We start from the raw sequence: 27,614 nt of genomic DNA, 5'->3' as shown, positions 1-27,614 counted from the left end.
CACATTGGCACACATTGAACCTGCAGCATAAGGGCAAAGAATGAGTTCTCTTTTTTTTTTTTTTTTTTTTGGCCAACAAACAGAAGGAAAGGTGATGCAATTGAATGAACAGTAAAACACGGTGATCAACTGCATGCCATTTCCAATCTGCTTCTATTGAGGTTTGTCTTTTACAGGGGATATTTGTACAAGAAATTAGTTAGACACGGATAGTAAGGGATTGATCAAATCACAGTGAAGGACTTGTCAACAGAATCCATCAGACTTTTGAGGAATGGAGCAAATTCCAGTAATATCACTGGGATAGATCAGCCAGGTAATCGAGAGATATCAACTTAAAACTGAACAGGGCTCATGAGTATTTCACACATTGAGAAGGGTTAACACATTGTCATTGTTTTCTGTCTTTATCTTCAGCTCTTTTTTTCACTTTAAGTGACATTAATGAACATCTTTCACACTTCGTGCTTTAAAAAAACGAAAGAGAGTAAAAGAAAGAGAAAAAGAAAAAGAGAAAAAAAAAGAATAAGGAAAAGGAAAATAAAATTAAGAAAAGGAAAAATAATAAGAAAGAGAAAAAGAAAATGTAAAAGAAAAGAAAAAGAAAAAAATGTAAAAGAAAAAGAAAAAGAATAGATAGGAAGGGATAGATAGAATCATGGTGAAGGAATTGACAACACAGTCCATCAGACTTTGGAGAGATGGAGCAAATTTGAGTAATCCCCCTGAAAGTCAGAAATCAAACAGATAATTGGGAGGTATCTGACTAAACAAAGAGCAAGGGATGAAGAAATCTGGAGGGCAGTGGGAGGAGCGTGTGTCCAAATGGCCTGCTGAAAGCATGGTTTTAACCACGGCCATTTATTCAGGACAGCTGTAGACACCAGGAGGATTAGGGACATCAAATAGGCAGCAGGAAAGAACAGCGGCAGACGCCAGGCTTTAGTCACAGGGCATCGGCACTGGCACTGCTGTTCTATGTCTCTGAACCTGAAGGCATCTGTGTTCTGCAAACACAGTTCTAAAAATGGAACAAGACTCATGAGACTTTCTCATGTTGAGAGGGGTTAACACATTTTCATTGATTTCTATCTTTGGCTTCAATTTTTTGTTTCATTTCTATTGATGTTAATGAACATCTTTTAAACTTACAGCTTCAAATAAATAAATACATAAATTAAAATAGATCCATCTGTGTCTCGCAGATGGCCTGGTATGCCTTTGACCTTCACATTCCCCACCAGCTGTTCCTTGCTGGTGAGTATGAGATCCAGCAGAGAACCTCTCCTCTTTGGTTCCACCATGGCTTGATCAAGAAGTTGCCATCTGTGCTCTTCAGGGATCTGCTGGATGTCACATGCCCTTCTGTGCTGTCCCTGCAGCAGATACTGGAGTGAAAAAGGCCCCCAAAGGGGACAAGGGCCGGACAACATCAGGCTCCCATCTGTTTGCAGAGGGCACCTTCCCCTTGCTCTCCCTGATCAGGAAGACAGGAACAGACACAGTTGGTCTCCTCTGTTTGCCATTTCCATTAGCTCTGACCTGGCTGCTCTGCCATCCCCAGGCAGAGCTCAGTGCACTCTCACAGAGGGTAGTCGTCCTTCCTTCACTCCTCGCCCATCCATCCTAAAGACTCTGTATCCCCCTTGTGCTACACTGCAGTTATGGAAGCCATTAAACTGTGCCCCTGTGGTCCAAACAGGAGCTCAGGCCTGCAGCTCTCCCAAGATTTCTAGCTTATTGTGTGTTGGTGTTTGCATTGGTGCAAACCCACAGAAGTAAACATTCTAATTGGAAAGCATCACTGGACATAGCCTGACTGGATAGCTCAACTATGGTCTTAGTGTGCAGAAGGTGGCACACAAGCATTAGACCAATTATGGGTCTTGGAGTTGATGTAGCAGCCAGGACACTCCTCAGGCATGTCTTTCCTGAAGGCCCTGTGCTGCATTAGCAGCTGCATATGAGTGTGATGAAAAAGAAGAGACATAACACTAGGCTGCTTCTGATGCCATTTAGCTGAGAGTCCATGGAAAACCGAGGTTTTTTTCTGATGAAGAATAAAGATGTGTGTAAGCTTTGTATTGCCTGGAGCTACAGATGGAGAACAGAGAAAGATCTGGCTCCTTTTTTGTGAGCTCATCCATTTAGTCAGCTGAGTAACTCTGCATGCTCCATGGAGACAGGAGACAAATGCACTTTGAGGTGCCCTAAATGCTGGGGTCTGTTGTTATTTAGGATGGTCAAGAATACCTCTATTGCCTCTCTGGCCCTCAGCTGATGCTCAGGAAGGAGGTGTCTGTCTCAGCGATTTCCCACACAGTTTACATGCACTGACACACATCCAGAAGTGCCCCAGGCAACTTGGGCATCAGCCAGTGTCTGTGTGTGAGCAACTGCCGCCCTGCTGAAGGACCAAGGACTCAGAGCAGCAGCTCACATGCAGGGAACTCCTTGTGCACATCAGAACAGAATCACAAGATTCCCAGCTCCTGTGTGTCCGTGGGGAGCTGAATCCTATTTCTGGCCCTATTTCTTTGCAGGTAGAGTTGAGGCGCATGCAATACCTCAGCTGGATCACTGCCCTGCACAGAAGTCCAGCCCTCCCCGTCCTTGTCTGTGTGCTGTATCTGTTTCAGCAAACACTACCTAGTAGGACTCCCCATATATCTAGATTTAATCACTGTCCACTGGACATCTGGTGTTTAATTCATCAGATTTCAAAGCACAGTCATGATGCTTTTGTCTTTCAGGAGCTGTTGGCCATGAAAACTCTGGAAATCTCAGAGGGGATGAGTGGGAAGGATAAACATGACATCCTCTGCTGCTGAGCTGGGCTGGGCTCCTGGGACACAGGGAGCTCATTCAAGTGGGCAGTGCTGCAGAGGGACAGCTTTTTCCAGGTGCAGCTCTTGTGCACAGCACAGCCTGCAGGTGACAGGTGAGGAGAGAAAGGGAAGAGAGCTTTCAGGATTTGTCTGCTGTGAGCGGTCTGTGAGCCCAGTGCAGGAGCATTGCTCACAGATCACGACACGGTAAGTCTCACTGCAGACCATGCAGCTGCTTTTCATAGAGGGATAACTAAACTGAGACATCCCATAGCTGATCTCGTTGAAGGCACTGCATGTTTTTTAATGTGGAAAAGGACTTCTGCTCCAGCTGAGGGCTTCCGTGCTGCAGCGTCAGAGCACAGCAATGAGGGCTGCGTGTCCCAGCACGGCTGCAGGCTGTGCATATGGGGCTGCAGGCGGGTGCCCAGGGCTGTTGTGCAGAGCAGGGTCCCTGCTGTGCCCCAGGGGCTGTGTGCCGGCTATGGGACTCTGCCGCCTGCCAGGCTCAGCACTCAGCCTGCCCGGGGAGCTGCCCAGGGCGCTGCGGGGAGACGTGTGGGGGGAAGGAGCCCCCCGGCAGGACTTGTGCTGCCACAGCTGCTGCCTGGGGCAGGGGATCTCAGCTCCACTGCACAACTGAGTGTTTCCTTGGGCCCTTGGCAAGAGGAGAGACAAAGCAGGGGGTTACCATGTCCCGTTCATAGGGAAGGGAAGAAGATTGGAGGCAAAAATCTAAAAGGGTCTGTCAACTCTGAACACAGCTCTGAAACTCCCCAATAATTTTTCAGTCCATCCATTGTATTAACAGTCTCACTGGTTGTTCTTTCAGCCTCTTGTTCCTTAAAAGATGCAGTCAGTTTCTGTTCTCATAGCTGTTTTGTGCAGACCTTAATAGTAAACTTGTCCTGTAAACAGGCTGATTTCTCTGGGACAATCTGATATGCACAGAGTCTCGGGCTGAAGTCTTGGAGAGCAGCTGCAGAAAAAAGGAAAATATGCAGGCAGCTGGGATGCGATTAGGAAATGAGATGAAAGAAAGAGTTCCACAGTCTTCTACTCCTTAAGAGATGGTGAAGCTCATAAAAATAAATTCAAACTTTGGAGTTAAATGATCATTTTTTAAAGGGAAAGGATAACCTATATATTACAGCAGGAGTGTCTCTGAGAATGGTCTGGAATTGTCGTTATCTTCTGCACTCTGAGCAGGACTCCAAGCCCAGGATCAGCAGATGCCCAACAGCAGCTCCATCAGCGAGTTCCTCCTGCTGCCGTTGGCAGACACGCGGCAGCTGCAGCTCCTGCACTTCTGGCTCTTGCTGGGCATCTACCTGGCTGCCCTCCTGGGCAACGGCCTCATCAGCACAGCCGTAGCCTGCGACCAGCGCCTGCACACCCCCATGTACTTCTTCCTGCTCAACCTGGCCCTCCTCGACCTGGGCTGCATCTCCACCACTCTCCCCAAAGCCATGGCCAACGCCCTCTGGGACACCAGGGCCATCTCCTACGCAGGATGTGCTGCACAGCTCTTTTGCTTTGTCTTCTTCACATCAGCAGAGTGTTCCCTTCTCACCATCATGTCCTATGACCGCTACATTGCCATCTGCAAGCCCCTGCACTACGGGACCTTGATGGACAGCAGAGCTTGTACCACCATGGCAGCAGCTTCCTGGGGTGCTGGGGTTCTCCATTCCCTGCTGCACACTGCCAGTACATTTTCACTGCCTCTCTGCCAAGGCAATGTTGTCAACCAGTTTTTCTGTGAAATCCCCCAGATCCTCAAGCTCTCCTGCTCAGCCTCCTCCCTGAGGGAAATTGTGTTTATCTTTTTTAGTGGAAGTTTAGTCTTTGGGTGCTTTGTTTTCATAGTGGTGTCCTATGTGCAGATCTTCCTTGCCGTGCTGAGGATGCCCTCTGAGCAGGGACAGCACAAAGCCTTCTACACGTGCCTCCCTCACCTGGCTGTGGTCTCCCTGTTTCTCAGCACTGCCTTCTTTGCCTACCTGAAGCCCCCCTCCATTTCCTTCCCACTCCTGGATCTGACAGTGGCTCTTCTGTATGCAGTTGTTCCTCCAACACTGAACCCTATGATCTACAGCATGAGGAACAGGGAGATCAAGCACACTCTCAGGAAGGTGTTGCAATACGCACTATTCCAGTTACAATAAAGTGCACATCTTTGTCTCAGGTTTCTTAGTGATGGTTCTTTATGTTTTATGCATCTTTGATTGTTTGACCGTGTGTGATATAGCAACCCACAAAAAAAAAAATGTTATTGAACTTAAAAATAAAAATTTATTTCACTTCTTTCCTACCTAATTTCCATTTTCTCACTTCAAGAGCTCATATAAACATGGAACCAGATACCCTGAATAGGTTAAAAGATTCCTAAAAAGCTTTCAAAATAGACTTTTCCTTGGCTCTTCTCTCTTGCTACCTTGTCTGGGTCTGGGGGAGGTTCAGCTACAGACAGCAGCACAATGTGCACTTTTTATTCCTGCTCTCTTTCCACTGCCACAGTGCTCTCACATCCTCTCATTTGTGCAGGCCTGAAGGTCTTGTGTGTCTCACGACAGTCCTGTTGTCTCTACAGCAGCACTCCAGGGCTGCACTCAGTTGCCGGCAATATGAACGGCTGTGTCAGAGCTGGTCTCCTTGCTGGCACTGCCATAACAAGAGGGCCCCTTCAGAGCAGGACCAGAGAACTGGAGGCCTCTTCCAAAGATGGTGTAAGGAATGTACCTCAGGAGCTGCTCCCTGAGAAGACCTCGAGATCTTCTGGTGCTCTTCACTGAGTGATAATGATAGTTTCACGAGTCTAAAGGAGATGTGTAAAGGTTCCATGCCCCGTCTGGCCCCTGGCTGACACTCAGAAAGGAGGTGGCTCTGTCTGAGGTTCTCTACCACATCATGCAGGCACTGCTGCACACATCTATGCTGCACACAGCCCCAGTGTCACCCAAACGTCACTTCCTTCAGTCACCTCCCAGTGAGCAGCACCCCAGACTTAGACCAACAATGTCAGTACCCAGCACTGGGGGGCCCCAGGGGGAACTGGGGGATCTGAGGGATGCAGGGGGGCTTTGGTAGCACTGGGAGGCTTTGAGTGCTCTGAGGGGCACTGGGAAGCAGTGGAGGGTATTGCGGGGCTCTGAGGGGTACTGGGGGGCAGTGGAGAGCATTGGAGGGCTCTGAGGGGCACTGGGGAGCAGTGGAGGACTATGGGGGGGATCTGAGGGGCACTGGGGACAGTGGAGGGTATTGGGGGGCTCTGAGGGGCACTGAGGAGCTCTGAGGGGCACTGGGGGGCAGTGGAGGGCATTGGGAGGCTCTGAGAGACACTGGGGGGCAGTGGAGAATATTGGGGGGCTCCGAGGGGCACTGGGGAGCAGTGGAAGTCATTGTGGGCCTCTGAGGGGCACTGGGGAGCAGTGGAGGGCATTGGAGAGCTCTGAGGGTCACTGGGGGGAAGTGGAGGGCATAGGGAGGATCTGAGGGACACTGGGGGGCAGTGGAGGGAGGCTCTGAGAAGCATTGATGGGCAGTGGATGGCTCTGAGGGGCACTGGGGGGAAGTGGAGGGAATTGAGGGGCTCTGAGGGGCACTGGGGGGCAGTGAAGGGCATTGGAGGTCTCTGAGGGGCACTGGGGGGCAGTGGAGAATATTGGGGGGCTCTGAGGAGCACTGGGGAGCAGTGGAGGATACTGGGGAGGGCTCTGAGGGTCACTGAGGGGCTCTGAGGGGCACTGGGGGCAGTGGAGGGTATGGAGGGGCTCTGAGGGGCACTGGGGTGCAGTGGAGGGCATTGAGGGGCTCTCAATATCTTATCATGGGATCATAGGATGGCCTGAGTTGAGAAGGACCGTAATGATCATCTCGTTTCAACTGGTGCAGCTGGAGGCCATTCCTTCTCGTCCTATCACTGTTATGCAAGAGAAGAGACTGACCCCCAGCTCACCCTTTGGGAGTTATAGGGAGCAATAAGGTCTCCCCTGAGCCTTTTTTGTAGTGAGGGGCCAACACTGAACACAGCACTGGAGCTGCAGCTATGGATCTCATCCGGCCCCATGGACTCGTGGTGGTCCAGGTGGAACAGCGGGACTTGTGAGGGTTTTGCTCTGCTCCCCATCTGAGACAACCAGGTCAGAGAGCAGAGAACCTATAAAGAGCCTTTTTGTCACCCTTTCTTGCTTTACACCCCTTGCCCACTGCAGCCTTTTGCTTCCCTGAAGCTGCTCTCCCCATAAACTGCTGGAAGAGGCCGAAAGCCACAACCACCAGCTCTGGGGTCAGGATTTAGTGACAGGGATGCACCATTTGGCACTGGGGTGCACCCTTTTGCTAAAGGGGTTCAATCTTTGGCCCTTTTGAGAGGGCTTCACCCTTTTATTTCTTGGGGTTATGCAGTTTGCTGAAGGGCTGACCCATTTGGCCTCGGGGTTCTGCTTTTAGGTTCCATTTCTCCCCGTTTTCCATCTCTATCCCCCTCCAGGGCTCCATAGCAGAGACACTTTATCTTTGCTGCAGCCTTCATGGATAAACTGCAGTGGGCAGAAGAGATGCATGCAGACAAAGCAGGCATCTGAGTGCAGAGGGATGCTGCCCATCCCATTTCTCTTCCTATCTACGTCTGCTCTCACTCTGTGCTTTTCAAGGGGTGGATCTTTTCCCACCTCCTGAGCCTCCCCTGCTCAGCAAAGAGGCACAACCACCAAATTGAGGGGAATAATAGGTATGTATTTATTGAGGGCTTTCTTAACAACCAATTGGAGGTAACATTGGGTAATGGGCTAATTACAATTAGAGGCCGTTAGTATAGGCCACGGCTGCTTTGATGAGTCAAAGAATGAAAGAAGACCAAGAGAAAAGACAGAAAACAGGGAAGAAAACAGGACAGAGAGGCAGCAAAGCGAGGTGGTTCAGCGCTGGTAGATCCAGCCACGTCCTGCTGTCGGGTGCGGATCTTCAGTCTGATGGGCCGTCGGAGGTTTGTTGTTCAGCTGACAGCGACTCCCGATGACAGTCCAGACCGATTTCCAACAAGTCCAACGTGGTGGCACTCAGCCGCCTGCCAGCACTGCCCCACTGCTGTGCCTGGGGGCAGGAGCACAGGAGAGGCCCCTTCCATGTGGACAGAGCCCTGTCCCCTGCCCCAGCACGCAGCCCCGAGCTGGGAGGGGTTATTGAGCTGGGCGGTCAGATGGGCAGCAGCCCATCACAGACCACACGCAGGGTCCTGCTTGCAAAGTACGCCACGGGAGCGTACATTGGCTGGGGCAGCACCCGCAGCAGGAGCCGATAGAGCAGCTCCTGGTCATAGTGCTGGGCGTAAAATAGGGCAGAGCCCAGCACAGCAATTAGCAGCAGCTGGAGGCAGACCAAGATGAGGCAGATGGTCCTGTGGGGCAAAAGAGGGGTCCTGGCCATCAGCCCACTGATGGGAGCCCGGCTGCTGTTGGCTGGGCACAGGGCAAGGAGGGGATACTCACTGCATCCAGAAGGAGAGCCCACGTCTCCTGGCCCGCTCCTTCTTCTCCTGTAGGTGAAGATGGGGCAGGGATGGTGGTCAGGGCCCGCTGCACAGCTGGGCTTCATGCAGGACTTGGGAGCCCAGCAGCACAACGGTGCTGCAGGGAGCCCTGTCCCCAGGGAGACCTCTGTTGGATGGGGTGAGGGTGCTGTGTGTTCTGCCCCTTACCAGCTGTGCCTCCACCAGCTCCGGCAGCACAGCCCCAGGCACACGCTCTGCCTCCAGCTCCATCTGATGCTGCTGCCTGTGGGCAACAAGGCTTGGTTGGAGGCTGCCGGCCTCTGTCACCGCGGGGGCTCCCCAGCAGCGTGTGCCCACCCCAGGGCTGGGACGGGGCCGCTCTGCCACACCATGCAGGAAGCAGAGCCCCATCCCCAGCAGCGCTGCAGTCCCATTGCTGCCCCAGGTGTGTCAGAGACCCCCGTGTGCAGGCGTGGGCTGCAGGGTCCCATGGGTGGCTCCCATGCACTCACCAGGCACCCTCCAGCTCCAGCTCCTCCCGCTCCTCTCGCAGGCGCTGTTTCTCCCGGCGCAGCACCTGGCAGACAAAAGGCTGAGCTCCATGTCCACAACACGGGGGTGGGCAGCCCCGCTCCCCTCGCCCCTCCACACTACCTCCATCTCCTCGCTCCCAGCCTTCAGCTGCTCCTCCAGCTGGGCAATGAGCTGCTTCTCCTGCAAGACAACGGCTGTGCCATGAGGGGTGGCTGCGTTGGGTCCTGTGGACCCGAGGGATGGGAACCGAGGTCCTCCTGCACAGCCAGAGGCGTGAGGATGCCGAGCTGTGAGGACGAGCCCTCACTGCCCCCTACCTGCTCCAGCTCCTCCTTACGGGCAGCCGTTCTTTCAGCCCGTATTTGCTGGGCGTCCTGTGGGAAAGAGAAGAGCAGCGGCCGTCAGGGCACCGGCGCTCCCACGGGGCTCCGTCCCCTCCTGCCTCCTCCATCGGGGCAAGCAGGGCCTGCAGGGCTGGAGCTGCAGACCCACACGAGGGCACTTCTCCCACCGCACCCTACACAGCAGCATCTGCTCACCTTCAGCAAAGACGCCCTGGCCGCGGCCGTGCGGTTCTCCATCATCCGCTCATAAGCCTGTGGGAGGGGAAAGGAGCAGCGTTGGCACCCGGCTCTCTGCTGCCATGCCGTGGGCAGGGTGCCCTCCAGCCGGCAGCTCGGCCCTTCTGTGCCCGTCCACCCAGAGCTCACCTGCTCCAGCTGCTGCAGCAGCTCCACGCGCTGCAGAGCTGTTAATGTTCTGCTGGCAAACTGGGCCCGCATTGCTGCACCACTGGCACAGCTGCTCGCAGGACCTGCACCGCCTGCAGAATGGGGCCGGCAGGTTCGGCGCTGACCCACTGCCCCTGCCCCACCCCGGGGGGGCTTCTGTGAGGTCAGCGCGACATTGTGACGTCACCAGCACAGGAGGGTCCTGGGAGGTCACAGGGACAGAACGTGGTTTGTGCTGGAAGAGTCCTTGAAGGTCATTAAGAACCAGAGAATGGTTTGTGTTTGGGATGGCATGCGCTCCTTGGGAGGCTCCTTGATGATCAAAGAAGCGTGGATCGGCTTGTGTTGGAAGGGTCCTGGATGGTCACAGGACCGTAGGATGGCGTGGGTTGGGGTGTTCCTTAATGATGATAGAAGTAGTGAAGGGTTTGTGGGGGAGGATCTTAGATCTTGAAGATCTCGGCACTGCAAGGAAGGTTTGTGTTGGAAGAGTCCTTGAAGATCTTAGGAAGTACAGAACAAGTTGGTTTGGAAGGGTCCTGGAGGATCAAAGAAGCATGGAGTGGTTCTTGGGAAGAGCTGTGCCAGCTCAGGAACAGAACTGGGAGTGGGCCGTGGAGTCTGCTGTCAAGGGCAGATTAGAAGGTAGAATAGATGTGCTGCTGTTGAAGATAAGATGGCAGAACAGATGCTTCAGCTGGATGTAACATCAGCGGGAGCCGGTTTGGGCATCCCCCCTTAAAGAGTTGGGCATTTACAGCGAGAAGAGCTATTAGCCTTCATCCCACCACCACCAGAGATGTTCATTAATGCTTGGAATTTCTGCCCATGTCCTTGGAATTAATGACCATGGATAGTCTATGCCTATAAATGGGAAGTTGCTGCTTCTCTGGGTGGGTGGGTGGGTGCAGCCATCCCCATGAACCCAGCGCCGCAATAAAGGGAACAGAACCCATTGGCGTGTCACATTCCTGTGTTGCTTTTCTCGGCTTCAACATGGCTTGTAGGCCTGGTCCAAAGCCCCTTATTTTAAAGGAGATGCCACGATCCAAAGAGAGGAGCTACTGAGTTTCTAGCTTCTTTTACCTCAACTGGCTATCTGTATAGGAAGAAACAATAATGAACACGTGTTCCATATACACATACCTATATACGTATATATACACGGAATCACTGACTGCACTCCCCCAGCATCAGATTCCCTTGTGGTCCGCACTGGACGTCCCTGTGTTTCTCCAGCACCCACCGAGTGCACCCAGCTCCCTGGGCAGAAGCAGTTCCATGGAGAGCTCTGTCCTTTCCAGAGGCTGGAAGGACCCAAACTGCTTTTCCCATATTCTTTATTAGGGCACCAATGTCTTTCCACAGTTCAGCAGCCCAAATAGGTTTACCCCTCCGCTGCCAGTTCTTTTGCTCCCGCTGCTGTAACCACCCCCATAAGGCATTTGCCACCATCCACGAGTCAGTATAGTACATTGCCAGCTCTCAGGCTCTTGGATGGGGGTTATCGCGTCAGAAGTTTCCAGTCTTCCTTCAGGGCTCCTTGCATTTTGTGGTCGCTGCCTCCAGGATGGTCTGTGTGTGATGAATCTCATAAAATAGACATGATTGTTAATATAGAAATTGCAAAACACTTTCATGTCAGTTTTTTTTGGCAGAGGTGAATAGGGATTCTGTGTAAGTTGTAACCACACGGTCAAAGCAGCAGAGCCTTGGGTCCATGCACTGCTAAGAGACACTGCAAGCACTGCAATGCCAAATAGACCTGAATACGGCGACATCAGTTTTCCATGGGAATGAAGTCAGCCTCAAGGACAAGTGGGGGTTGAAGCGCCTCTCTTTGGATGGCTGCACTCTGTGGGGTCTGTCCCTGCCTGGCAGAGGCCACCCCTCCATTTGGCACATCCAGATTTCTCCCATTTGCACCCTACTCATCTTTTCTTTGTGTCCCCCAAATCCCTTCTCTTTGCGGCTCCAAATGCCCTCTCTTTAGGTTCCCATATCCCATCCTTTTGGCACCAACAGGTCTCCTTTCTTTGGCAGCCCTATTCTCATCTCTTTAGGTCCACAACCCCCGTTCTCCTCCCTTTGAGATCCGCCTTCCTCTCTATTTGGCACCCCCAAGTCTCTGGGCACCCCTCTTTCCCTCCCTTTCGTCTCCCCACCCCCATGCCCTGTCCCTATTTCCAACCCCAACCGTCCAGGTGAGCGGCACGGGGACACTACAGCCCCACAGGGCACTTGGGGGACCCTGGGTGTCTTCACAGCCCTGAGGACCGGGCATCAGGGGCTGGGAATTAATTGATGGCATGGAGGGGACTGTCCGTGGCCTGTTCCAGGGGGACCTGGGCACTGTCACCTCCAGCCCTTCCTTTGCGCTCTATGGGGCTGTGCAGAGGAATGGATCTGGAGGGGGCAAGCTCAGGGTGCCCTATTGGATGGCCCAGAGTCACCATGAAGGTGGGACAGGGGATGTGGCTTCTGTCCCCAGGGGACTCAGTGTCCTGCCCTGGGTCTCTTGGTTGCAGCCAGTCCTTCTGTCCTGAGTCCTTGTCCTGCACCCCTGTGGGCTTCCCCTCCCTCTCTCATCATCTGCTCCAAAGTCCTAAAGGATGGAGCTCCTCATGCTGCCATCAACCCCAGTACCCTCCCTCTGCTCTCTCTCAGTTCCTCCGTACATTTCCTCCCAAAGCCTTCACCCTTTGATCCACCTCTGCATGGACACATTGTGACCACGTCAACCTCCTTTTAGCCCCTCTCTTATTGCAGCCACTTGTCACTCCTTTGGGTCTGCTTTAGGCCGCGTGCCTCAGTGCCCCCTACCCTGTCACCCAGAACAAGGGCTGCATATCCCAACCCATGGACACCTCCAATCCCTTCCCTCCCTCCCCTTCCCTCCCATTTCCTCCCTTCCCTTTCCCATAGCACACAAGCCCTCCAAGGCCAAAATCCAGCCGGCCAGGTGCCCTGCCAGGCCAAAAGGCAGTGGGCCAATCCACGGGCTTGGAAAGGCATTACAAGGGTTAGGGTTAGTGTAGGGTTAGGGGGGGATGTTTAATGTGTACTGCAAAGGAATTTGACGCTAGGGCAGTGCAGTCGGTAACTCTGTGTATATATATGTATACAGATCCATGTGCATATTGTGTTTTGATATTGTTTATTTGTAGGTAAATGTATTAAGTATGATGTTGTGATGTAGAATAGCAAGAGGAAATATTACTAAGCCGTGACAGTCTTTAGCCCTTGCCTCAAACATTTCCAGCTATAAGGTTTTGCTCCTAAACAGGCAAGGGGTCTGGGAAGAGTCCTCACTCTCTCTCCTTGTTCCTTTGCTTTTCTTCAAGGAAGTGGCGTGCAGGAATGCCACAAATGGGTCTCAACGACCCAAATGGGACTCAGCAGCTGTTTTTCAGCCGCCAGTGGAGCTCTGTCTGTCCTGGGAAGCTGTCATGGTTTTGTAATGTTGCTGTCAATATTAAAAGGTTCATACTCCAGAAAAATACATATCCCTGGTGGCCTAGTGGTTCGGATTCGGCGCTCTCACTGCCACAGCCCGAGTTCGATTCCCCGTCAGGGAACCATCCTCTGCTGCCAACCCCTGGGATATGTAGCTAGAATATCACAAATGGGTCTCAATAACCCAAAAGGGACGCAGCAGCTGCTTTGCAGCCGCCAGTGCAGCTCTGACTGTCCTGGGCACCCCATGCCCAGATCTGATGGTGGGGGACTCCATGGGTGGGCTGGACTCAGCACGAGATGCTGCTGCCGCCATCTCTTCGGTGGGAGATCCTGTTCCACCCTTTAAGGGCAGCAGCAACCCAGATGGGACAACAGAGGGCTCCTCGGGCAGGCTGGTCTCACCAGGAGATGTTTCTGCTGCCATTTCCTTGGCTTGTTCCCACGCTTCCCTGATCTTCTTAACCCTCTTCCTGAGAAGCTGCACCAAGTCGCAGGCCAGAAGCGGCAGCCTGGATGGTCTGCGTCGGGTCTCCTTGGGTGCAGCCCTTGAGGAAGATGGTGGCTCTTCACTGCAAGCTCTACCCTCACGCTGGGCTTCCTCTGCTCTTCCTTCTTCACCGAGGAAGCTGACACGTCTTGTTCGGCCCAGCTCTTCTTGGTTATCCGTTCCCTTCCTGCCCTGCTGCTCAGATAGAAGCACAAGTGCTGCTGGAGAAGCAGTGCAAAGCACAGCCTGAATCGCTGCTACCTGGCACTGAGGAAAGGCTGAGATGCACCACGGCCTCACCTGCTGCCTTCTTGGAAGGGGAGGTTCAGCTCCACATGTCAGGAAGTCTTCCAGAAACCTCCTTCTTTCTTCCTGAGCAGGAGACTGGATGCTGAAACCTTCTCCAACGTCATTATTAAACAGTACCAGGACCTGAAGCCCCAGGAGAAAACACAGTTCAGATCCAAGACCACAAAACAGTCATATTCCAGTACAAAACAATTCCAATTCTGATTTAAATTTCGGGACTAGCATTTCACCCACCCTGCTATGGAAGGGGGAAAGGAGGGAGAAATAGAAGGGGAAAGCTAGGGAGGTCCTTCGAGCCCCACATGCCCCTAAAACCCACTCTATAGCCCCATATATCCCCTATAACCCTGTATCCCATTAGAATCCTCCTACTGCCCACCCACAGCCTCCTAGGGACACATACCCCCATAACCCTCCTAAAGCCCACCCAGAGCACCCTACAGGCCCCACTTAGAACCTCCCCCACAGCCTTATATAACACCCCAGCCCCCCAGCTCCCTATAGCCCCATGATCCCCTGTAGCCCCCCACAGCCCAGCATCACCCCTCTATCCCCTCCACAGTCCCCTATATCCTCCCCAGAGCTCCCACTGTCCCATATCCTCCATATCCACTTCAATAGTTCCAAACAACTTTCTAGAACCCCATAACCCTCCTATGGCCACTGTGAAGCGCCCCATAGCCCCATACATCTACCCCCGCAGTCCCCCTAGCACCCTACAGCCCCATATCCTCCTATAAGCCCCGCATAGCCCTATATCCCTCTACAGCCCCGACCGGTGCTCCCTATAGCCCCAGATCTCTCCCAATAGCCCTCTTCACACATTTCTATATTCCCCCTTCAACTACCGATATCCCCATATCCCCCTACAGCCACCAGCAGGCCCCACATTCCGCTCACAGCCACCCATTTCCTCACATCCCTTGGTATCCCCACACAGCCCACTACAACCCCACTATATCCCCCACTATTCACCCCTATATCCATCCCACTGCCACCCACAGCCCCGTATTACCCTATACCCCCCTGGCATAGCCCCATATTACTCCATACCCCCATGTTACCCTACAGACCCCCCACAGCCCCACATTACCCCACACCCCCCTCAACTCCCCCTTCCCCCCACTCCTCCCCCGCTGCCCCCTACACCCACATCCCACCTCAGCCCCGCCGGGCACCGCTTCCTCTCCCCGGCCCGGAGCCGTTCTCCCGCACAGCTCCGGCGCCGCCATCCTCAGCACCGCTCCCGTCGTGCCGCGGTTCCGTCTCGGTGCTGCCCGCACAGCTCTGGCAAGCAGCGGCTGCAGCCAAATGAGGGGAGAGCCGGGCGGCCCCGAGCCGCAAGATGGCGGGGGCAGGCCTGAGCTGCCGCTGACCTGCAGCTCTGGGGCTGCAGGCACTGCCCGGATGGGTGGCAGAACACTGAAAGGACAGAGCGGGAGGGGTCCGCCTGAGTGGCTGATGGCTTTGGGGCCGCATCCCTTAAGGCTGAGCCAGGAGCCTGTGCTGTAATGCAGCCTTCCCCACAGACAGCTGAGCGGCTGCCCCGGGGCTCTCTGCTGATGTGGAGAGGGGCCAGCCCTGTGAGCTGGGGGGCCCAGGGGAACCCTGCCAGGCCAAAAGCTGAACAGGAACCGGGGTGCCCTGCCACGCCAGAAGCCAAGCAGCCGGCACAGAGGGCCCTGCCAGACAAAAACCCGGCGGAGCCAGGGAAGCCCTGCCAGGCCCCAAAGCTGCCAGGCCAAAAGGCGGCAGGCTGGCTGGGCGGGCCCTTCTGGGCCTGATCTTCTGTGCCCTTTGTCCGAGAAGTTGGAGTGAGCCCCAGGCCAGAAGTGGCTGCCTGGATGCTGTGTCTTGGGGCTCTGGAGACAGGCTGGGCTCAGCCCTTGAGAAAGATCTGGAATCTCTGATGAAAGCTGGCCGTCCAGACAGGGAAGCCCTGCATGGCCAAAACCCAGCTGGCAGACCCAGGAGTCCCTGCCGGGATAGAACCAGCTGGCTGGCCTGTGGGGTCCCTGCTAGGCCAAAACCCAGCTGTCCCAAGGCGCCATACCAGGTCAAATGCCAGCCGGGTGGCTTGAGTGGGCCCTGCCAGGCCAATAGCCGGCCTGCTGGCACATGGGGTCCCAGCCAGGCCAAAAGCCAGCTGGCAAGGAAGGCCCTCGGGTGAAAGCCATCTGGTCAGATAGTTGCAGGGCACCAAAGGCCGACTAGGGAAGCCCTGCCAGGCCAAGAGCCTGCCGCCGGCCAGCAAACACTGGCAAGGCCAAAAGCTGGCTGGCCGGCTTGGGGATTCCTACCAGGCCAACATCCAGCCTGCCTGGGGCTCACTGCCTGGCAACAAAATGGCTGACTGACCCGCTGGGCCTGTGAGGCCAAAAGCCAGCCACAAAGTTGGGGGCTACCTTGTCAGGCCTGAAGCTGGTAATCCGGTTAGGGGGGCCCTGCCAGGCTAAAAGCCAGCTGTCTGGTCTGGGGGGCACTGCCAGGTCAAAGGCCTGCAGGCCAGGGAAGCCCTTCCAGGCCAAAAGCCTGCAGGCCGAGGTCCCTGCCAGGCCAAAACCCATCCTGTCCGAGGCTCCCTGCCAGGCTAGAAGCCGGCTGTCCGGCCTGTGGGGCCTGGGTTACCTTGCATTCCCTGATCACAGTTAGTGAAAGAAGTTTTCCTCCTTAGATTGTTGCTGCTGCTCTCTTTGTTTCCTTGTGCCCAGCTCCCATCTCCCTACCCCTTTCCCTATTCCCTTCCCATTTGTCGGGGGCCCCACAGCCCTACTGCCCCTCTTCCCCCACCCCTGTCACGGGCAGATTGATCCAGATAACACCATGACAGAGATGTGTGTGTTTCTGGGATCTCCGTTCCACGTGGTCGCCATGCGACAGATGGCAGCAGAGACACCAAATTGGGTCTTGAGAAACAAGTCCTGTGGCGACATGGCACCCCAGAAAGAACTGAGTCTGATAATGGGACTCCTTGCAAACATTCCCTTATAAATACTTGGGCCAAAGATCATGGCACTGAGTGGGTTTATCATATCCCCTACCATGCACCAGCTCTGGTAAGACTGAAAGATACAATGGGTTGTTGAAAGCTATGCTGAAAGCAATGGGTGGTGGAACATTCAAGCACTTGGAGAAGAATTGGGAAGAAGCCACTTGGTTGGTCAGTACTAGAGGATCTGTCAGTCGTGATGGTCCTAGCCAATCCAGCCCCCTGCACACTGTAGAGGGAGATAAGGTCCCTGCAGTGCATGTAAAGAGCGTGTTGGGAAAAGCAGTTTGGGTCCTTCCAGCCTCTGGAAAGGGCAAACCTCTCTCTGGAACTGCTTTTGCCCAGGGAGCTGGGTGCACTCGGTGGGTGCTGCAGAATGATGGGGATGCTCAGTGTGTACCACAAGGGAATTTGATGCTGGGGGAGAGCAGTCGGTAACTCTATATATATGCATACAGACCCAAGTGCGTAAGGTGTTTTGATGATGGTTTATTTGTGTGTAGATTTGTATATTAAGTAAGATGTTGTGATGTAAAAGAGCAATAGCAAAAATTAGCAAGCCATGACAGTCTTTATCCCTTGCCTTGAAAACACTTCCAGCTGTAGGGTTTTGTTCCTAAGCATCTCCCAGAGGCAAGGGGTCTCGCAAGAGTCCTCAGTTGCTCTCCTCGTTCCTTTGATTTTCTTCAAGGAGATGGCATGCAGGAATGACACAGATGGGTCTCAATGGCACTAATGGACTCAGCAGCTGTTTTGCAGCCTCCGGTGGAGCTCTGTCTGTCCTGGGCACCCCATGCCCGCATCAGTGTGGGTAAGGTGTGTCCTTCCTGCGGGGTGGGGCTTCGGTCTTTGGAGACTGACGTCTGGGAGACCCCGTTTCTTTCCTTATGGGAGGCAGAAATCCAGATCTGATGGTTGAGGACTCCTTGGGTAGGCTGGACTCAGCACGAGATGCTGCTGCTGCCATCTCTTGCGTGGGAGACCTCGTTTCTTCCTTGATGGGTGGCAGCAACCCAGATGGGACAACAGAGGGCTCCTTGGGCAAGCTGGGCTCACCATGAGATGGTGCTGCTGCCATCTTTTTAGTGGGAGACCCCGTTTTTTCCCTTATGGGAGGCAGAAAACCAGATCTGTCGCAGGACTCCTCGGGCAGGCTGGTCTCTCCACGGGATGTTGCTGCTGCCATTTCCTTGGCTTGTTCCCACTCTTCCCTGCTCTTCTCAACCCTCTTCCTCAGAAGTGTCACCGAGTCGCATGCCCGAAGCGCCAGCTTGGATGGTTTGTCTGGGGTCTCATCTTCCTGCAGTTCGGGCAGCGCACCCTCATGCTGGGCTTCCTCTGCTTCTCCTTCTTCATCGAGGAACTTGACCCGTCTTGTTCGGCCCAGCCCTTCTTGGTTATCCGTTTCCTCATGGTCCTGCAGCTGGCAGCTCATCGGCTGCTCTGGGGCTGCATGCACTGCCCGGATGGGTGGCAGAACACTGAAAGGACAGAGCGGGAGGGGTCTGCATGAGTGGCTGACGGCTTTGGGGCCGCATCCCTCAAGGCTGAGCCAGGAGCCTGGGCTGTAATGCAGCCTTCCCCACAGACAGCTGACCGGCTGCCCCGGGGCTCTCCGGAGATGTGGAGAGGGGCCAGCCCTGTGAAATGGGGGGATCCTGGCGTCCCCATCCCAGCACTCTCGGGCAACCACAAACAAGCAGCGACCCTTTGGTGTTAGGGAATGGGCTCTCGTTGGGTCACCTCCATGCACAACCCATCCCACAGCCGCCAGCCTCACCTGCAGGCAATGCTCTCCCTCCGCAGTCTGTTCTTTATCTTTCGCAACTGCCCTCCATCAACAATTGCAGTGCTCAGGCGTCTGATGAAGGTTGGAGTCTTGTCAAATCTTACTGCGGTTGGGAAGGAAGAGGAGATTCGCCATCAAGCCTTTGGCTCGCTCACAAGCAGCACTCAGGCCTGTTCCCAGAACCTGCCCTGAAACCATCTCTGTCCCCACTCCTCCTCTCTGCAGTTCAGCTCTGCTTTGGGGCTGCAGGAGGGATGCTGGGTTTGGGAAAGAGGAGCTGTCTGGTGACAATAAGGCCCAGGGTGACTTTTGAGGTCCCTGCCCTCCCAGTGGGGGAGGGCAGGGCCTGAGATCCCCACATCCTCCTGCCATAGCCAGGGATGGGGTACGTCACACCCTGCACCTTCCTTTTGGACTGGCCAACCATAACCTAAGGGGAAGAGGCCGTGCTGAGCCGGCACAAAGGTTTGATGCACATCAGAGCCCTGGGCTGATGGTCAGCAAGGGACTGCCCACCTCCAGTTGGTTGTCCGTGCTGTGGAAAGGAGCTAGAAGCCACTTTACCTTTCTTGCCCCCAGTAAGAGGTGGCAAAGTCTCTTCTTTGGTTGCTTTCCCTGACCCAGAGAAGCTCCCGGAGGACTGTCGGCGTATCAGCGGCGGCAGTTTGGGGACCAACTCCATTTGAAACCTGGAAGCGAGGAAAAGGCAGTGAGCGGTGTGACAGTGCAACAGCAATCCTTGCCGCTCGCTCTGCTTGTCTGCTCACAGGCACGTTTTCGTGCTGCATGAAGGCTTTCTAAAGCCGTTAGCAGGGTCACTTGGGGTAGGAGGAGGGGAAACAGTTTCAGACGGAAAGAGGGAAGACTGGCTTTGGATGGGAGGAAGGTTTTGGCTGGAGGGTGGTGAGGCACTGGGATGTCTTGCCCAGAGAGCTGCTGGGTGCCTGGACAGGCATTCAAGGCCTGGCTGGACCAGGCTCAGAGCAACCTCATTTGGAGGTAGCTGTCCCTGTTCCCCGCAGGGCAGTGCTCTTTTTTTCCCTTCCTGCTCCAGTCGTTCTGTGATTCTCTGGCACATCCTCCTGGGCAGGACACTGACGGACACGAGGCACAAGCGCTACGGAATGAGAGCTGAGCAGCTGCATCAAGCAGCAGAAAAATACTCACTTGGGAAAGACAACAAGGCAGCCAGAGAACACCAGGGAAGCCACCGGTGTCACATGGGACACCCCCATGTCCAGCAGCGAGGGGGCCTGCAGGGGAGGAACAGGGAGGTTGTGAGATGTCCTGGTCATGACTGAGGCACAGGGGACACGAGGAGCCCGAGGCAGGGAGAGCTGACAGCACCGCAGCACCTGCACGGCTCGGGCAGCTGCCCAGGTCCTGGTGGGCCGTGTGCGGGCTGAGTGAGGCTCACGGCACTGCCCGGGCTATGGAGAAACCTACGGCTCACCTTGCGGACGGCTCTCCTGAAGTTCTCTTTCCCCGACAGCTTCTCGAGGAAGTCGTAATAGAACTTCATTTGGAAGGTCAGCCCGTCAATGAGCAGCACTCCAACATCCTTCAGAACCACAGCCACGTTCTCCCCATTCTGCAGGCAGCTGGAGAGCAGTGACACGGTGCTTTGGATGCACTTCTGTGCTGTCTTCCAGCTCACAGAGGCGGCTGCGGCCACCTGGCTGCTCTTCAGGGCCTCCACCTTCCTGTCAACTGAGAAAATACCAGGGATGGGGTTGATGATAAGGTTGCTCTTCCACCTAGAACTGCTTCTAAGGGACATCATCCAGAACGGCCCCACGTTTGGACGGGCTCCTCAGAGGGGGAGGTCTGCTTCTGAGAAGGGAGGCGGTGGCCCTGTTTGCCCCATCCATGAAGCCAGCAAGGGTTTAATCCCCCCTCCTACCTGGCAGGGACCCCCTGCGGGACCTGAGGTGGTGCACTGCAATGAGGTTGCTGGCCAGTTGAAACACGGGCCAGCACAGGGTCACGGTCCTGTCCTCCGTCCTGATCTCCTTGGAGATGATGTCAAAGGAGCCGAAGGTGGGAATCCAGACCCCCTGCGAGTGGAGGAGGAAGAAAGGGCGGAAGAGTTAAGGGCTGGCTGGAGGAAGAGCTGGAGCTGGTCCTGTGCGGGGACGGCTTTGGGGCTGCACAGCCCGCTCCTTCCCCTCTCCCTTCCTCCCAAACGCAGCTCAGCAGGGAAACACGGGGTGAGTTTCCTGCTGTGTGTGCAGGGGAAGGCTCAGAGGAAGTCCAGGCTGAGCCAGACAGGGCGAGGAGGAACCAGACAGCCAACAAACACACCTTGTGCACCAGGAGCTGCTCTCGGATGCAGGCGGCCACCGCATCCCAGACGGCAACTCGCTCTGGAGGGCAAAGGAAAAGCAGGTCACACTCTGCATCTGCCTCTTCCTGGCACCCCTCCCACTGCTGGGCAGGATGGAGGTGGCAGATGGAAAAGTGTCATCTCCATCCCAAGACTGGCTGCAGCACTGCTCCCACGGTGGCTGTGGGCCCGTGTACCTTCAGTTTCACTGCATGTTCGTCCAGAGGCATGGCCCACCATGGGGCCGTCCTCGCTCATCCCAGGTTGCTCCTTGTCGGCGTCAGCCATGCTGGAGCTCATCCTTCAGATGCGTCTGCTCTGTACCAGATGCTCCTTCAGGATGCAGGACCCACCTCCGTGCTCTGCCTATACCCCCCTTTGGGTTGGCCATGTCACAAACGCCACCACGGCAACGCGGTGACATCATGGCCAGCTGCCCATTATGATGCTGGCACTGCTGACCCATCTCTGCTTTCTCCCTCTCCCGGGCCTGTGAGTTGAGGGGTGAGGATGGGGCTGGGATGTGTTGCTGTTCTCTCAGTTCCCCTGGGCCTTGGGGACACCCCTGTTGTTCCAAAGCCTCTGTTGGGCTCCCTCTTGCCATGGGTGGGCAACGGGAAGGGGAAGGAGGCAATGGGGGGTAGTTTGGCCTGAGCAGGCTACATGACCGTGACTTGGCCACGTTGTTCTAGTGCTCACAATGGGCCCCTGCACCACAGGGCACTTGGGGGACCCTGGGTGTCTCCGCAGCCCTGAGGACCGGGCATCAGGGGCTGGGAATTAATTGATGGCATGGAGGGGACTGTCCGTGGCCTGTTCCAGGGGGACCTGGGCACTGTCACCTCCAGCCCTTCCTTTGTGCTCTATGGGGCTGTGAAGAAGAATGGATCTGGAGGGGGCAAGCTCAGGGTGCCCTATTGGTGGCTTCTGTCCCCAGGGGACCCACGTCCTGCCCCGGGTCTCTTGGCTGCTGCCAGTCCTTCTCCTGCCCTGGGTCCCTGGGGACAAACCCTGCAGGGACAAGGCTCCTCCTTGCCAGTGCAGCACTCTGACATCCTCTGATGACCAGTGCTGCCCTCTGGTGAGCAGTGAGTACCCCGATGATCAGTGACACCCTCTGATGATCAATAAATCCCTCAGCAAACCTACACTCTCTGTGTCCGTGTCCTTGTTCTCATGCTCAGCAGGGACTGGCCACCTCACAGTTCTGGGAGGCCTCCCCAGCTCCATGCCATGCACACCATGTCCTGCACCCCTGTGGGCTTCCCCTCCCTCACTCCTCATCTGCTCCAAAGTCCTAAAGGATGGAGCTCCTCATGCTGCCATCAACCCCAGTACCCTCCCTCTGCTCTCTCTCAGTTCCTCCGTACATTTCCTCCCAAACCCTTCACCCTTTGATCCACCTCTGCATGGACACAGTGTGACCACAACACCCTACTTTTAGCCCCTCTCTTATTGCAGCCACTTGTCACTCCTTTGGCTCTGCTTTAGGCCGCGTGCCTCAGTGCCCCAACCCCCTACCCATCACCCAGAACAAGGGCTGCATATCCCCTCCCATGGACACCTCCAATCTCCCGATGACCAATGAAGCCCTCTGATGACCGGTGACACCCCGTCTCGATCAATGAAGCCTTCTGATGGTCAGTGAACATCTCTTGGAGCCCTCTGACAACCAGAAAAGCCTTCAGATGACCGCAGCCACCTTCTGACATCACAGCAAGCCCTCTGATGGCCAGCAGCTTGCTACTTCATGTGCAGGGAAGGGAAGGGTGGGAAAGGAAGATGTTGACATCAGTAATGGTCTGTAATGTTTGTGTCACCACTCCTGCAGAACCACGGGCTAGTGTCTGTGACAAGTTGGTGATGTGTGCTGTTGTAACTCAGACGTTTGGACTTTGTGTGATCCCGTGTTTTATTCAGCTTACACAGCGCGATGTATCCTCCGTGTGCTTTGTAACCACTGCAACTGGTGACAGACAAGGCCAACAGGTCAGGGCAACATTTGTAACCGAGCCCCCAAACTCCTTTGGAGCAATCGTGTCCCACTGAAGTCCCTCTTCCCACACCAAGCGGGAATGAGATGCACAGTCAGCCAGGGTTGGCCTTGCCGTGTCTGCACCCCATCATGTGGGTACCTGCAGTGCCCAGGCCAGATGATGTGCCCGGCAGTGCAAAGCCGGCCCACGTGTGTGCAGATGGCAAGGAGCGTGCCTGCAGCATCGTGCACCGACAGGGCCGTGTGTGGAGGGCATTCCCCACTGCAGCTCCGTGCTACCTGTTGTGGTTTGGGGATGTTTTGTAGATATCCCACATCAGAACATCATGCAGAGCGGTGGCAGTTCAAGAGTTCACCTTCTGGTCCTGTGGCCTGCCTTCTTTGGGCACTGTGGCTCTCAGAAGGGAGGGGAGGAGTGGCATTTCCCCAGAGGACTTTGAGCCCAGAGGAAGAAAGATGGAGCTCCCGGCAGGATGCCAGTATTTGACTTACGGAGATATTGTTACAGTTACCTGAGTCTTGGAAATTACAATACAAGGACATTCCGACAATGAATTTCAGTACAGTATTTTACCATCCAGTGCTGCTGATCCAAGCTCATGGCCTTGTTCAATAGAGCATATAAACACAAACAGTCTGGAATCCACGTACAAACTTTCAAGTCCTCCGAGAACTGATAATGCTAATACTGCATCATCAGTTCATCACCAAAAATGATAAGTACCATCATTTTCAATACCCAGTTATTTTGTACCTCTTCCTGAGACACCAAAGAAGTCTTCAGAGAAAACTGACAGCATCGTGGAAGAATAACACTGAGGATAACGTCCATTAACACTCCCGACAGGAAACATCGGTCTGCAAACGGGAATCTAAGTTGAATCAGTGCAATCCCAGGTGGTCTCGTCTTTTGCAAAACAAGTGAAGAACCACAGTGTGAACATAGTTTGAAAAGTTAGAGGTGTTACACAGAAAAAGATCAGAACTCCTCAGAGGGCACAAGCAAATCTCCAGCAACTTTGGGCAGACGGTTCTTTTGCTGAGATTAGCAAGACTGTGAGGAAAACAAAGCAAAGCTACGCCCTGGATTGGTGCCACAGTTTGACATCCCCTGAACAGCAGTCTGAGTCCCACTGGCACGTGAGCAGACTCCAGGCAAGGAAAAACAGTCCAGCCACACCTGAGTTAGAAGAATAGCTTAAGTGATGAATTTGCTCACAGTAGGCAGAGGACGGTTACAAACCGGCTCTAATAACACTGCTGTCAAGAGGTGATGATGTTGCTGCAGCACTGCAGCTACTACTGAACTTCCCAGTACATCAGTAGCCAAATATGCTACTGAATAGGAAAGACAAAACTATTTTAAAAAAATCTCTCAGTCCTTAAGGACGCATTCTAAGTGACGAAAGGTAAAACAAAGCAGAGCCCAGAGCTGTATTAAATCTCTACTCGGGTCACAACTCCTTTGTCGCCATATCTGATTGCTCTTTTGGTTTCTGAAAGTGCTCGGTAGAAATCCAGAGTTTACGTGGATAAAACCTCAGGATAACATCCATTTACTTACACGCTACTATTGCTAAATAATCCAAGTCAAGTCTACTTTGCAAGGAAGTGTGCAACAAGCAGAAGAAGCGAAGAAGAACATCACGTTGGACATTCCTGCCCAAAACCTTCTGTTTCTTCAATTGCAAATAACAGCTTTTCCTTCAGCTGCTCATGACTCTTCTAGGCTGGAAGGTGCAAGCGACTGAAAATGAAAACAAAGAGAAACCTGAAGTATTGAAGAACAGTTTAGGCCACCAAAAAAATCCATTAGGAGCACAGGCATGTGAACTGTCCTGTTCAGAGGGATAACTGCATTTGTACCCTCTAAAACAGCTTGACGTGCATTTATTTCTGAAAGTGAGAGTTAAAGCACAAAAGCACCTGAGCAGCGATAACTTTCCAGAACTGGCAACGTATTTAGTAACAACTCTCACCTTATCTCTCTTCTGTATCTGAAAGTTAAAATCTGAGCATCTTCACAAAGCACCAGCAGAACTGAGAAACTGAGCAGAAGCTACATTTCCTCCAGCCAAGAGGGAGCACAAATGTGGCTATTTATTTTCATTGCCAAGATCGGATGTGGTGATAATCAAAGATCAGTCCCAAACTCTATAGAAAAAAGTACTACCTTAAGTACTAAAAGTAGCTTTATGTTTTTAGTGGTGTGCAAATCCACGGCATTTACAATGGAATCAGCTCCACAACAAAACTGCTCTTCAGAAGTTCAACTATTACTCAGCAGAGCTTACTGCCATCACCCAGTGCTTTGCTTTCACACAATCTCAGCCACTTCCATATCACACCCACTTCCTACAATCTGAAAGGAGATTGCCATCCGTAAGAACAGAACCACAGCAGAGTTTGATCCTTCGTACTTACCAGGAGTGACTTCTAGGGAACCAGTTTTCCTTCCCAACTTTCTCAACACAAAATTTTTGGGGTCCGTTGCTCCCTGTACAAAAATCAAACAGTGAATTCTTAGGTCTAACTGCCCGTGTCTACCAGTAGGTAATACATGACAACAGCGCGAGAAAGGCTCAAAGAGAAAACAAGACTATGACTACTTGCAGAGCACAAAGACATCTGTCTCTCACTACATCCCTCTGAAGAAATCCACGTAGTGAAATGCAAAACTATCAAGCGGTTTTCAAAGAAACTCAACCACTGCATCACATCGTTGGTTTGGTACTGGAAGGAATCCCTGGAGTTTACCTAGTCCTTCCACTCTGAGCAAGCAGGGATACCCAGAGCAGGCTGCCCTGCCAGGACCACGTCCAAACCATCTCTCAAGTCACTGATGCAAGGCGTGTTCACATTCCCTGTATCTCTATTTCTATCACAGCTCTACCCATGTGCAAGACTCAGAAAAAAGATTCCAAATAAACTCATTAGAAAATACCCTTAAACACACAGCTTGGTCCTTATTAACAAAAAAAACAAAACAAACAAGGAATAAACGTGAGCATAAAATGCATTAAAGAGGGCTCGTTACCCGCGAGGTCAGCAAACCCTCCCACTGGTAATCCGCACGTTGCAGTAACAAACTGTAGAAGTCTCATTCTCTTCTCGTTATCTATTTCTTTCACAAACTGAAAAATAATAATAAACACTGATGTTAAGTTCAATAATGAGACGTTCACTTCCCCATCACCCCTCGGACAGCTGGATCAGCAGTTATCATTTCTATTTACACGGATCAGCAGTTATCATTTCTATTTACACGGATCAGCAGTTGTCATTTATATTTACACGGATCAGCAGTTGTCATTTATATTTACACGGATCAGCAGTTATCATTTATATTTACACGGATTAGCAGTTATCATTTCTATTTACACGGATTAGCAGTTATCATTTCTATTTACACGGATCAGCAGTTATCATTTCTATTTACACGCTACGAATCTGTTGAGTAATTCTGACTGTTGCTCACTAAGCTGTTGCTGTGTTCTAGTGAGGAAAAAAAGAAGTCTACAAACCTACCAGATCCACAGCATCTGTCTGCTGGTTCAGGTATAACGCCGGTAGATGGTATGCCTCTGCCTGTCATTCGGATCCATTTCTTGCATTCCACACAGGAGCACCTTTAGGGGAGAAAAAGGGTCATAAACATGGAAACTACAAGCTACTACTTGGCTTCTACATCAAGACCTTTGTACTTCAATACTACTGTACTTCAAAGCACCTGCATTATGCTCGTTTTTAATATTAAACTCTCAAACTTCCACAGCAAATAACAACATCCGCTCACAAGGAAAATGTGGAGAGGCCACAAAAGAGAAAACCCAGTCATGAAAATGTTAGTATTTAGACATTCAAACCATACTTTGCCATTGCCTAAACTTACCATTCTGTGCTGGAAATACGATGTTCTGCTGCAGAGTATAATTTCGAGAGAACAAAAGCAGCTAAAACCTGATCTACTCAGTAATTTAACCATCCGCTCATATCTGGTTCCTATCTCCCTTGCTTTCCAATTGCTCACTCTTTAAACACACGCAAATCACATTGTCGAGGATGACAAAAACACTGTTAGCCAAAAAATTTACACTGGCAGAATCTTAACGTTAGAAACGTGTAAGTTGGTTGCAAAGAAGAAAGTGAAGAACAACACAGTAGCCAAATACTCACTGATACAGAAGGCTTCTCTCGCACATCCTGAAAACAGAACCGCCAGCCTTAATGAACTCTGCTCTTCAGACACTGACTGAAATGGAAGGATTACGTGGAGCAGCCTGGATCTGGCAATAGTCAAAGAATCCTTTACCTCCAGCTCCTTAGCATCAAAGTACCGCAGACACTGCTGTGGCAGAATTGCGTTGAAGCCTTCAAAAAAAGCTTGTGTCTGTTCCTCAATGCCTCGGGAAAGTCCCCCTTCTGCTACCAGCCTGGAAAAGACACAGAAGGATCATTTAAAACAGGCTGTGCTAACCCAAGTTCATCTTTGTTAGTTTCTTTTGAAATGAACCGTAAGCTGTGTTAAGAAAAATGATGGAAAGCTCTGGGGATAGAGCACTGTATAACTGTATTCTAACTGTATTCGCAACCTTCACTCTGCGCAAACAATTTTAAGTTAAATCCCTATGTTTTTAACCACTCAACTATGGAAAGCATTTTAGGCTCAAACAGG

General features: G+C 53.0%; 1 protein-coding gene and 1 long non-coding RNA gene across 2 annotated transcripts; both read right to left on the bottom strand.

Annotated features, from left to right (window-relative positions):
• Nucleotides 1-17,566: 17,566 nt before the first annotated feature.
• On the bottom strand, nucleotides 17,567-21,231 carry LOC140265236 (uncharacterized). Its single transcript, XM_072361146.1, has 9 exons — nucleotides 21,141-21,231; nucleotides 20,922-20,983; nucleotides 20,521-20,674; nucleotides 20,071-20,327; nucleotides 19,785-19,870; nucleotides 19,182-19,306; nucleotides 18,609-18,720; nucleotides 18,034-18,309; nucleotides 17,567-17,811 (listed from the first exon to the last, which is right to left on the bottom strand). The coding sequence occupies exons 1-9, from the start codon at nucleotides 21,229-21,231 to the stop codon at nucleotides 17,631-17,633; spliced, it is 1,344 nt and encodes a 447-aa protein (XP_072217247.1). The 3' UTR covers nucleotides 17,567-17,630.
• Nucleotides 21,232-22,804: 1,573 nt separating this feature from the next.
• Nucleotides 22,805-27,330, bottom strand: LOC140265234 (uncharacterized). Its single transcript, XR_011906221.1, has 4 exons — nucleotides 27,116-27,330; nucleotides 26,468-26,568; nucleotides 25,364-25,436; nucleotides 22,805-24,686 (listed from the first exon to the last, which is right to left on the bottom strand). It is a non-coding gene; the product is annotated as an uncharacterized lncRNA (long non-coding RNA).
• Between the last annotated feature and the right edge of the window lie 284 nt (nucleotides 27,331-27,614).

This window comes from Excalfactoria chinensis, unplaced genomic scaffold (assembly GCF_039878825.1).
Source record: "Excalfactoria chinensis isolate bCotChi1 unplaced genomic scaffold, bCotChi1.hap2 Scaffold_74, whole genome shotgun sequence".
Lineage (NCBI taxonomy): Eukaryota > Metazoa > Chordata > Aves > Galliformes > Phasianidae > Excalfactoria > Excalfactoria chinensis.
The sequence above is the reverse complement of the archived record's forward strand: the minus strand, read 5'-3'. Positions and strand labels throughout refer to the sequence as shown.

What these genes read in the sequence shown, in the direction of transcription:
- LOC140265236 (XM_072361146.1), bottom strand. Translation starts at nt 21,231, where the DNA reads ATGGCTGACGCCGACAAGGAGCAACCTGGGATGAGCGAGGACGGCCCC. An exon ending in TGCCTTGTTGTCTTTCCCAA is followed by an intron (nt 19,307 to 19,784) that starts GTGAGTATTTTT and finishes CCTCGCTTCCAG; the next exon opens with GTTTCAAATGGAGTTGGTCC. An exon ending in GTTGAGAAGAGCAGGGAAGA is followed by an intron (nt 17,812 to 18,033) that starts GTGGGAACAAGC and finishes GGAAGAAACGAG; the next exon opens with GTCTCCCACGCAAGAGATGG.